The sequence below is a fragment of the Xiphophorus hellerii genome, chromosome 1 (genome assembly GCF_003331165.1).
Source record: "Xiphophorus hellerii strain 12219 chromosome 1, Xiphophorus_hellerii-4.1, whole genome shotgun sequence".
Taxonomy (NCBI): domain Eukaryota; kingdom Metazoa; phylum Chordata; class Actinopteri; order Cyprinodontiformes; family Poeciliidae; genus Xiphophorus; species Xiphophorus hellerii.
The window spans coordinates 17,010,558-17,023,041 of record NC_045672.1 but is presented as its reverse complement, the minus strand read 5'-3'; the positions used below and the strand labels follow the sequence as shown (position 1 = coordinate 17,023,041).

General features: G+C 38.5%; 1 protein-coding gene across 2 annotated transcripts in view; it reads left to right on the top strand.

Annotated features, from left to right (window-relative positions):
- The window catches only part of LOC116727698 (chemokine-like protein TAFA-2), an 87,579-nt gene that overhangs the window by 36,712 nt on the left and 38,383 nt on the right, over positions 1-12,484 (top strand). For both annotated transcript variants that reach the window (XM_032575302.1, XM_032575311.1), the window contains exon 2: positions 6,631-6,731. In XM_032575302.1, coding sequence (XP_032431193.1) covers positions 6,632-6,731 — 100 coding nt within the window. In that variant the 5' untranslated portion in view covers position 6,631. The remainder of the gene's footprint in view (positions 1-6,630; positions 6,732-12,484) is intronic.

The following is a 12,484-nucleotide window of genomic DNA, read 5'->3' as shown; positions in this document are numbered from 1 at the left end:
CATATCTGTGGCTTACATAACTTGCAATTGCCTCACCAGATGAAGTTACATACCAACAGCAACCATATAACTGTTTGAAACCTGCTTTGATGAGAAATGTTATTGCTTTTTAATATAAGGAGATCTCATTCCACACCCTTACCTACTAGTGAAATAAAATCCAGGAGAAAAACATATACCTGCACACATGCCTAATTTTTTCTCCTTTTAAAGTAGTTGCCAGCTTTTTTTTTTACTACTTCAGCATGGAACAAGTTGTGTTTGTCTGTGTCACTCAATGTACTCTATGAGATAGGAATTTTTACTTGCAGGATGCCCTCACAGGCCCCAATTTATTGACTGTAAAAGTTCTGCCTTTAGCTGCCAGCCTACCGAGTATTTATGGAATAATGTTCGCTAGACTCCAAGCAGCTACTATAATAAGAATAACTACGCAGCCCCGTCTGTCTGTGTGTGAGTGGAGTGAAACAGCATCCCAAACAAATCTGTAATAGTCTATGTGACATTTCCTAATAAACCTGTATGATGAAGATACAAATCACCACATCAGGAGAATTAAAATTAGAAAGTGGAACATGGATTTTACTACTGTTGCCCTTGAAATTCATGAAAGCTAACTTTATTAAAGCTTTGTAACATCTGCAGTTGGAAAAATTGGCATTTTCTCTCTTGAGCATATTGCAAATTGGGGTGCATAGACAAAATTATCAGAGCCATTTGACCATTCTGTTGTGTGAATTGTTATACCTTCCGTAGCATTTTCCACCATAAAGGCCAAGTTTTCTCATGATTGGTCAGGACATTCAATTTGCTTGTGTCATCATAAAATTAAGATTGAGGGAAGCTAACTGGCTTACTAGATGTATGGCACATCAATCCACCTCGTCGACTACTGTACATTGAAAGCATGGGGATTTATCACATTTGATGCTGAGGTACAACTGACCTCAGCATCAAATGTTTCACTCAAATGTTGGCAAGGCTAAAGCTGCACTGTGTATGTGTGACTAGCTTGTTGGCTTGCACCAGTTGGTGCACTTACTTAGTTCCCAACAGGCTCAGAGTGATGTGACATATTTCTACAACATGTAAGGAAACTATTATTGTAAACAACTTTACAAAAGTTCACTTAGAAATCAAAACCCGGATCTGCCACTAGAAAACCTGGATCTGCCACTAGTGACGCAGTTCCAAACACTTTCAAAACCCTTGGGACATGTGCCTTTATACTCAGGCTATGCCACCCTATGTGAGGTATATCTACTTTCTAGTAAACAGTAGATTTACTCAAGAGGCTTAATCCACAAAATGATTAGTGAATCTGGTTTCTGAAACCAGGGAGGATCTTGAAATTTTACTGATATAAGGATGGGAAAACACATGCATCTGGATTTATCTCCAAAACTGTGTTTCTTTTTTTTGTTTGTTTTTTTACAGATGATCTACTGATGCGCTTGCATCTTTCATATTCATGCACATCAGTGTTATTTAGTTTGCATTGCTATCCCTAGTCCCACTCATATGCATCCACAGAACAGTAGGCTGCAGTCAACCCATCACTTATGGCTCTGAGCCACAGAGTGACATACTGACAGTGTCGTAATGATTGACACTTGAAACGGTAAGTCAGACCATGACAGAGCTATGCGAATAATTGACTACAAGTGTTAAATGTGACATACATTTATGCTTCATTCCATGCCACTTTAGGTTTTGTAATCGCTGCTTTATTTGTAAGTTGACATTTTGTTAGGACATGGGTGGTCCAAGCTGTGATTTTTGAACAATCAGAGGTAGTGTATGAGGTGGACCTTTTCTGAATATTTCGTGGCACAGTTTTGTGAAAGAGCCACTTGTAAGCATGATTGTCATGATATTTCCTAAGCAGTCCATTCGATGAAAGATTTTTGCCACAAGATTTGCTTTACGGAAGATATTCGAGTTACTATATGTGTAATAAATTAAGACCGTTTTGCTAGCTCCTCATCTACAGTGAGACAATTAAAGAGGTGACATGGAAGCAGAGCTCTTAATTTAGCAGAGTTTAATGAAGGTTCAGACTTTCCATCTCAATTACAGAACCAGTTGTATGGTATCTGCAACAATTTTCAGTCACGCATACAAAGTTCCTTGCTTGCTGAGCTGCAATAAATGAAAACTCTGTAGCACATGTTAAGGACCCCAATATACAACTAGCTGTCCTAGCTGTTGCCTGACTCGATATTGTCAATCAAACTATGCGCTCTAGTGGGGATTCAGAACACAATGAATCATTTCAGCCCTATGCGGTGTCGTGTCTTGCTCTCTACTGCATGTTGTGTGAGATGAATCACTTTTTGCTAATTGCTACAGAGACAGAGAAAGCAGGTATCCCATTTTTACAAATGGCTCTGAGAGTGAAAGCTCCTTGAATATTAATATTTCCACTACATTTTATTCTCAACCACAGGGAACTTAACTGGAGCCCAAATGCCCCAGAGATGTCTGTCTGGCTTTAGCTAAGATGCATACCTACACACAAGCGCACGCCCACACCTACACACACTCAAATACAGACCAAAAGTATGAAGAGGAAACTGATCAGCCTCATGGAGCGGGGAGGGCACTCCAACGGGACTAATTAAAGAGATGGAACAGACTGCAGAAATCATTGGAGAGCACAACTCTTCCTCCAACACCGCTTCTCTCTCTTTTCTCTCTTTTGCTCTTCTGTGTTCAGTTGATGAAAGCAACATTATAAAGGGTCACAACATCCAACGCTGCTTTCTTTGCCTGCATTTGTACCGCAGGATGCGATCAGAGCAGCTGAAGAACTGTGGTGACTGCATCATCCAAAGGCGCTACCAGAAACTCACAATCAGATGTAAACAAGTGGAACACAATTGTTTACAAGCACTTACCGTAAAATTGGATTCCCAAATTCTCTTTGTATTTGTTTGTCGGTGCAGAAAAGTGCTTTTTTGGAGTCGGTGCAGATTTGTGTGTGTTTGTTGACGAGTGAGTCACCATTGGCTGCGGAGTCTGATACTGATGAAGACTCAAGCGGTTTAGATGCTATTGATTAGAACCCCCTTGTTTCTGTGCAGTGACAAACACACGCACACACACCCCTACACATGCCCTCTTTCTCCCTACACACCCCCTGCTCTCTGAATCCATTTCTGCATCTCACACCCACTTGTTCTGCGGCAAACAGACCCACAACCAGCCATAATGAAGTGGCACTGCATGATCACAAACACCGCTGTGGTTCTAAATGAGCTGGGGAGGAAGCTGGCAGCGTTTCTGCTTTGTTTCCTAATTATTTACTTCTTGCAGAGCATAGGTGGGAACGGTAAGAAGAGGGTGAGGGTAGAGGGAGTGATATGGGACAACCGGAGACAAGAGGAGGAAACAAACGAGAGAGAAGAGGAAAACAGACAATGCATTCGGTTTATGAAAAGCGACTGGCAGTGGCACCTGCAGCAATCCTTAGCTGGGTCTCTTACATGTCAAAACATTGGCATTGTTTCGCAGCAGAGCCTATAAGAGATGAATGTTGTTAATCACTTCATAGGTTTTTATGTGGTGGCATTTTTTGACTCTGTATGTGTGTGATGGACTCTAACTTCATAAAACCTTGGTCTTGTCTCTCTAGCTTTGCAGCTTTTTATTGCTAAAAATGCCTGTCTGTAACGGCCAGATGAGTCATGCACCAAGCTCCGAACTCAAACCAGGGCTTAACACACACTTCCTCAGGGCAAAGAGAAGCGCATGCACAAAGAAAGTGTGTGTGTGTGTGTGTCTGAACACTGTGCGTGTGCAGGGGTGAACTCGTACCCTCACACTTGGGTCCGGCCAGGTGTATGTAATCTCATCCACAACAGAGTTAATCTGCTCACTTTCACAGCCCCGCAAAGTTTGGTTTACTCAAATCGCCACAAATTCTTTCAAGAGTGTTTTGCGGAAATGTGCTGTCTTTCTTCTGTGGCACCTTTTCAGAGTTTACAGGAAAAGTAAATCAGCGCTAAGAGAGACATTTAAATGGCGACAAAATACAGAGCCTGGGAAAAGGGTTCAGAACTCCTTGAACTTGTTCATCTTTTCTTCCATTACAACAAAAAACTTTGGTGTATTTTATTGGGATTTTGTGTGCCAGAATGTTTCTGAAATTCAAAATTATAAAAGAAAAATATATATGGAGGTTAAACATAAAAAACATCTAGTGTATTGGTTCTATCTTTAGACACACTTTAAAAAAAGCACTTTTGACATAACATTACAAAGCATGTTCACACTTTGCTTCTTTTTTTTTACGTTGTTTCCTTTTATTTCCCTCACGATTCCCTGCCTGTTGCTTGGCTGCAAGAAATAATGTGCCAGACAAGTGAAAACTAAATATATAATGTGGAATTTTGATGGTATTTTGGGGTATGTTTCTACCAGCTTTAATATTTTTACCCTTTTTTGTTCATCTCCGAACATCAACCTTTAAGTCTTGATGGAAATCCTCTGTTGGATTTAAGCCAGGACTTTGACTTTGCCTTTTCAACTTCAGAATATGCTTTGATCCAAAGCAGGGGTTTTGAATGTTGACCCTCAGGACCTGTCCTGCATTTGTTTGGTGTTTACCAGCTGCTACACGCCTGACCTAAATGAATGGGTGATTAACGGGCATCATCAGAGGCCGTTTATGGCATACTGGGAAGGCAAAGCAATTATTTGAGCCAGATGTGCTTAAGCAGAAACAAAAGTGAAACAGGAATGACGGTGGACCCTGAGGACTGGGATTAAAAACCACTGATCTCACCACTGGTTGGAGCACTGGCTGAATGTTTTGGTTTGCTGTCTTCCTGAAGGGCATGCCCTGTCACGGTCTCAAACTGCTGACTGGTTTTCTGAGTGTTTTGCAGTGCAGCTCTCTCTGTGTTCTCATCAGCTGACCAGCTTCCCTGGTAACAAAAACCATCCCATAGCAGGAATGGCTTTCCCCATTTATGGGATGATGGTGGCAGCATTATGCTGCAGTTATTTCATGTTTCATTGTTGAGTTTGCCAGAGCACCTTTTTTACACATTTGATGTGCCCTAAACAATTATACCCAGGCTGATATGCATTGGCACTTCTTAAGTTTACGTTGAGTTAAATTACACACAGATGAACTCTGTTTTCTAATTAGGTGACTTCTAACAGCAACTGGTTGCCCTGGACTTTAATTAGCTGTCAGTTAAAGGGCAGAATACAAATGTAAGCCAAAAATTTCTGATGTGTATATTTGTAAAGAAAAGAAAAATAAATGAAATATTAAAATTTGTGCATTGTTTTTCTTTCACTTTAGAAATAAGCCCTACGTCTGTCTGATCTATCACTTTAAATTGCAATTAAACATAACTTTATTTCTTATTTCTGAAATAGTGCAAACTGTTTTTTTTAAAAAGTGTATTGCAAAATATGCATCAAGACAACACAGCCAGTTGTCTTGAAGCAACCTGCCTGTTTAATTATTTTCTTTTAATAATTAAACAAGAGGCTCTGAAGTGAAAGCAATAGCACATTTAGTTAGACTTTACTTGTCAAGAAAAGCCCAAAACATAATCCACTCTGCCATTTGTGGATGTGACTTCTCTTTCGATGTAAGCAAGAGAACCCACAGAGCAGAAGTGTGTTTGTATGAGATTTACATCCTCCCAGCACTACTACAGCGCTTTGTTTTTGTTTGTTTGTGAGAATAAATCATGTGGAAGATACAACAGATGGTGAGCCGCTTGTCACTTTGTATGTTTTCTCCTATATTTGCTTTATCCTATTTCTTTTCGTGTCATTTCCTCACACAAATGTACACAAAGACACAGACTAAATGGCCCTCCTGGTGGAGCAGACAGAGAGTTTGCCTGTTGTGGAAGTTTATGTCCTAGTTGGTGCCCGGAATATAAAGTGCTTTATTTCTATGCGTCCCCTTGCTCAGGGTAAACATAGGACAAAATTTAGGTTGGCAGCAGTTTGAAGGTTTGTACCCATCATTGTGCATTACCCACAGTAATATGTCACACAAAAACAAAATCTGTTCTTAAACGTACCTAATTGCTGCAAGAGATACTGGTTTAGCTTCAGCATACTGGAGAATAGAAAGAAAAAAATGTTTTCATCGTGCATTAATATCTCAAAATACTATTCTTCATGTAATTATTAGCCATTGTTTAAAGTTGTTAAAACAAATACATGTATCTGTATGGCTTATCTTGTTACCTATTGTTTTTGCTCAAAATGTTTGTGTGTAAAGTTTTGTTTGTTTTATGAAATCAAAACCTGATCCGCCTTAAAGGAGACGCCTATAGTCATGTGAAAATGTCTAGACACCACAATAAATATACAATTCTTTTAAATATTCAACTTTTAAAACAAAATGTTTACACGCCAATGTCTAATTTAAGTTTTGAATTATACCTAAACAGAGAGTTAAACAAAAAAAAAAACAACCTTTGCCTCACTTATTAAACAAAACATATGAACAGGTCATCTCTCTATAACAGAGTAACCAATGTTCCAGCTGCATATGTGTGTTTTTGTTTTTTCTTTTAGGGTGCAATGTAGATTGAAAAAAAAAATGCATTTCATATTCTGATGGTGTCTGCTTTCATCTGTTTCTTACAGAATGCGGGAGCGGGGTCTTTGGATTTGTGGAGTAGGTGTATGGAGTCTTCTGCTATCCCTTTGTCTGACCTCCCTCACACATGCACACAGAAGTCATACAGGTAAATGGATCTCTACCTCCTATCTGTTTGTGTGTGTCCTCATTGTAAATATTCCTGTCAGCCAGCGAGCATGCTTTTACAGGACCTACAGTATTGGATCTTTTGCAGATTACCTCTGTGGGGCGCCTCTCCGGTCAATTTCATTTACGTGTTGTAAAGCTGGAGTGAAAAGACTGTGTTTCCACCTGACGGAATGTCGAGGTCAGATCCCCAGTGAAACATGGGATCGCAGGGGCCATTTGCCAGGACGAACACTCAGTAAAAAGTTATTTAATAAGTGGAAAGGGAATACAAGTCGGCCAGCTAAACGGCCTGCCCAGCTCAGGATGCTTTCAGTCCAATCATGGTGGAGGTGACACTCAAAAATACCCGGGGGTTACAGCAAAAGGAGCGGTGAGCTTTGTTTGTTTGCGGTTTCTGCTTGTGTGATGGTCTTCTTGTGCCACTGCATCACTGAGCCTGGATGTGTCTTAGCAACTCTGCAGTTCATTTCTCGTTTAAAGTTTTAGTATCTTTGCTCAGGGATCACCCTTGTTGTGCTGACAATCACAAACTTCATCCACTTGGCAGCACATTTTATTTGTCATCTGAATATCAATTCCAGTTTTTTTTACTGTATGTTTATGCTGTTTCTTTTAAAAACAGAGACTGTTAAGTTTATACATAGTTTTTTCTATAATATTTCAAATTTTTAATTTAATAGTTGACAATTAAATGTATCATTTTGCATAAACGATTACCCATGTCTTTGTTAACACTTAAATTTATGATCTAGTGGTCAAATTGAAAATTAAAAAGGATCATAAACTGATATTATGGGAAGTGAAGTGGTCTGCTGCATTCACATCCTGTTTTACTACATCCAAGATGTAGAGACGGCTTAAATATGTTATGCTTTCATAAAGTAATTGCTTTGTAGCATTTCTCCTTCGTTGACACTATGAGACTATGTTCATAGTGAGCAGACCTTCTGTCAGTCAAAGGCACAAAGAATTATTGTCACTTTATTTGAATTCAGAAGCGTACATGCAGATTGATTACTGTCCCAAGGGGAATATAATTGCTTTCGAAACCTCTAATTGGTGCACTGACACATTTGAGTTAATTGGAGTTAACAATGAGGAGGTGGTGTTAGGAGGCACACCTTTGGATGTATTTTAAGGCTGCATCTGGAACACACTGTTTCTTGTTTGACACAAAGTGAAAAAAAAATTAGCCAAGATATCAGGAAGGGAATTGTGGAGCTGCACAAGTCTGCTTCACCCTTGGGAACAATTTCCAGATACTTGAAGGTGTCATGTTCATCTGCTCAAACAATTATGTGCAAGTATAGACAAGATGGGAATGTCTAACCATCATACCGCTAAAATACTGAAGCAACATCTGAAGATATCAGCCCGGAAGATAAAGCTTGGGCGAAGATTGGTCTGCCAAATGGACAATAACAATAATGTTTTGTTAAGTGGTTACAAAGTGACCTAAGAACAATAAAGACAGTGTTTTGGCATGGCCATCACAAAGCCCTGATCTGTGAGGCACATCTGAAAATATGCGTGGGAGTGAGGAAACCTACAATCCTGAGTTACGTTATTTCTGTCTGGAGGAACGGGCCAGAACGCCAGCAAGCTGTTGTGAGAGGTTTCTGGAAAGAAACCCAACCAAAAGGTTTGACTCAAGTCATACAGTTTGAACAATAATTGTCCCTGTTACTGGCCAAATTTATGTAAACTGGATTTGAGAAAAGTTACAAAAAAAATGAAATCTCTAAAAAATGTTTCTGCTTAGTTTTCTGGCATTTAGCAAATAGAAATATTTTTGGTATTTCTAACTGACCTAAAAACAAGAGAAAATGTACATGTGACTAAGATGAAATTCATCTATGTGGCTCAATAACAACTGCAACTTTGTCTTTCATTAAAAGGGATGAGAAATTCATCTCAGCACCTTATAGCTCTTTTACTGCTCATCTGATCGAATACCATGCATATTTTTCTTTGCCCTCTAATCAACCCTTCACGTGCTCAGTTCTGAGTCAGTTTCAGAAGCCAAGACTTTACCAGATAAATTAAAAAATTCTGTAGTGCTGTCAGCATGTTTTATGTTTCAAACTCTACCTTGTCCAGTTGGTCCATTAGTAGCTTCCCGTCATAGGATATTACCAGACTCTTTTTCTTCAATTCTTTTAAAATAATCCATTTCAGGGAGACATGCGTGAGTCATTTGATGTTCTGTGAGGAAATTGAGAATTTCTGAGTGTTATCACTGCCTAGTAACATGAATCTTTATGAGTTTATGCATCTGTATAGTGAATTTGTGTACTTGCTGGAATCCGATAACCATCTCTCTATGTTTGCGTGTGTGTGTTCGGTGTCTGTTTGTGAGTGAGATCGACTCTCCTGTTCTCTGCCTGTCAGGCATTATCATGTGCTCTCAAAGAGAGTTTCTTGACAAGGCAAGGGCAAATATTTTCATAAAAGGAAGGATTTTGGAAAGACATGGAAAGAGGGAGAGGCCTTCACATAGTGGGGTGCTTCGCCAAGCTTTTTCATTTATGTGCTGATGTCCACAAAAAGAAGTGAAAGCACTGAAAACAGGAGGTGTGAGATATATAAAAGTGACAGGATAAGACAAAAAGAAATTTGTCTCATAATTCTTAAATACAGTTGCTACTTGAGGCATTTGTGTAGAAGCATGTGTTTAGTGCAGAGGCACCGTTAGGATCGAGAGAAACTGGGGAGCCAAGTCTGGCACAGCAATCTTTTGATTTTCATCCAAAAGCTGAATTACGTTTTAGAATACAATTTAAAACTTGCTTCTCAAAGATAGTTATTTGACTTTGTTACTAATTATTGTAGGTAAGGCACTAAATTGGAGTCCCGGCTATGACGGGGGATATTCTACGGAATAATTTTGATCTTTATATCATGCTAAAATGTCATTCCATTATTAATGACACACTTGGAGTGTTGCTTTGACTCATTCATGCATGTTTGAGGATTCCTTGAATCTTCTATGGCAGCTATTCAGGGGTGTCTCAACACCTGCTCCTGCAATACACCGCCTAGATTCCTATAGCTCCTCCTTGGAGATGCAGTTTCCAGCTCCAGCAGACTAGCAGCAGTCGCAATTGGCGAACATCTGGTGGAACTTTGCATCTGCTAAGCTTGTCATACAAACTACAACGCTCCTAAGAAAAATAGTGAAAATTGTCAATGGAGAGCATGGAGAAGCATTTCTGTGATGACATGCTGAAGTCAGAGCGTCAGATACGGTATGAGGTTCTTAAAGAGACAGGTGCTGATTTTAAGGTGCGAGATGTGGCTGTGATGCAAAGTCACATTTCTTTTGAGTCGCGTTTCATATAGGTAGTATTTTCATAACAACTGAAGGTGACATAGTTACTTGATTTGTGCCTGGAAAATACTTGATACCCTCTATTTAAAGACATATATTGCCTAAATCAATTATCCATCTGTGCTTCTACTTTTTGTGTATTTTTCTTTTAAACAGTTTTATATTCAACTGATGTTTTAGCATTTCTTTTCAATAGTGTTGTTTAGGGCCATTAATAAAAAGTTGGAGCTTCAGCCTGATTGTCTAACAAGGTCTACAGCGGTGTGTTTGTGCTCCCATTAATGGTTGATTGATTATAGAGTAATTGGTAATCAGGGAGTAACAACACCATGCAGGTGCATGTTGTTTACGTGCAGAAAAACAGACAAGTAATCAAATAATTATGGAACACACAGATGAGTCACATCAAGGTCAATGCCTTCACACATACACACACAGACACAAATGCATGAACACACATCCCTAGTACAACTGAGTGAATGTATTGACATTTTAAATATTGTGCAACTACTTTAGCTAAAAATTTGATTGAGGATGTTATTGGTAGTTGCTTGACCAATCATATCTTATGGATAGATTTGCAAGCTTGTAAGAAACAGACTTTGTGCTTAAAAAATAGCCAAATAAAAAAAATACTGAGAAGGATTAAAATGGACAAAAGGTTGTAGGAGACATTTTTGTTGCAGAGAAAATAGGTGATTTTTTAAATAGAATTACCTCTAACCTCACTGCAAATAGACTCATTTTAAATACACAGAAGCATAGAAACTCTGAAGACAAATGTGCATCTCTTGTTTTAACAGAAACTCATCTGGACCTGTAAGCAAACCAGGAATTATCCACTTTACTTCAGGTTGAGTTAAGAATTTTCCCTTCCGCATTTTTATTACGTCTTTCACTGAGGCAAAACTGAGATTTTCTGTGACCTAATACCACCCTCATCCATATGCAAAAAGGGTTTGGGAGAAAATTCGGATGTTTTTTTTTTTTTTTATAACAAAAGCAGCAAAGTGGATTTAAAAAAAAAACACAAAAAAACAAACAACCTCCTTTTGTTCATGTTTTGTGTAGAACACACCAAGGTGTATTAAATAATTAAGAAAAAAAAACCTCTTAAAATCTATCCTCCTCTGATCTTTTGATTTTTCTAGATGTTCATTTGGATACAACTCCGGCGACTGATTGGGCAATTCTAGCAGGTTTTTCTTTGAGTCCGGTTAAGAGTTTCCTTTGCTGTGTTTTTGGAATTATTGACTTGCTTGGAAAAACACACTCATCTTTAAATTATTATCAAGAATTTCCCAACACATTGCTTAATTCATCCCGCCTTCAATTATATGTTGTCTGCCAGTACTGCATGCCGTATGACAGCCTGCTTGACTTTTTGGCATAGTAATTTATCTGTGATGTGCAGAACCAATCTTCCTCCAGATCGGTTCACAGGGTTCGACTTTTTACCTGACTTGTTCAAATCATGTGCTACAAACTCTCCCTAAGCTTCAGTGTGTGTTTTTCTTTAGCAGTGGAGTATTGTGCACCGATTGTGCATAGAAGTTATTGGAGTTTTGTTCTTATTCTTATACTTATTCTTTTCATAGGAAAAACTTTTCCTGTTATTGCAAGGGTTTTCTGATGCTCACTCCAAGTGTTTTTTTTTTTTACACAACCCTTCATTATTCTTTTGACTAAATAAAAATCTTTTTTGTAGGCCATCAATTAATATTGAACCGGCTGATATTTCTTTCTAGAAAATAGCAGGAATGCATTTTTAATGTACTGGCAGATTTCAACCGGATTCTTGGCTTTAAATGCCAATCCTTTTTTTAATGTCTTAAATATTTTTCTCATCACCACATTTGTGGATGAATTTGCTTTGATTTCCTTGTATGTGTAGATGACCAGGATAAATGCAAAATTTCTGTTGAAAGGATATATTAGAAATATAGCTATGGAAAAACATTGACATGTTACAACACTTGCTTTGCCTTCTTTACCCTCCCCTCAAATAACTGGTCCAGCTCCTCTTAGACTAGTCGAGAAACATAGTGCCTCCTGTGAGTCTCCCTCTGGGTCTTCTCTTAGTTTAACGAGGAGAGGTGTCCAGAAGGCCTCCTTACCCAATAAAAATAAAATAAAAGAAGAAATATGTAAAATATTTGGAGTGGTGGTGTGTGAGATATCTTTGCAGATTTGAATTGATCCTTGTGTAGCTACACAGAGACTAATTACTTTAAAGTCTGTCCCTGTTAGTAGATAAGATTAGAAACTAATGATAATTGTGTTCCTTAATTAAAATGTCTACCTTCCATATATCTTTGTCATTTATCAAGAGTTCATGGGAGCACTATACTCGTCAGGCTATGTATGGTGTCAGTATATTTATATTCATATTCACATCA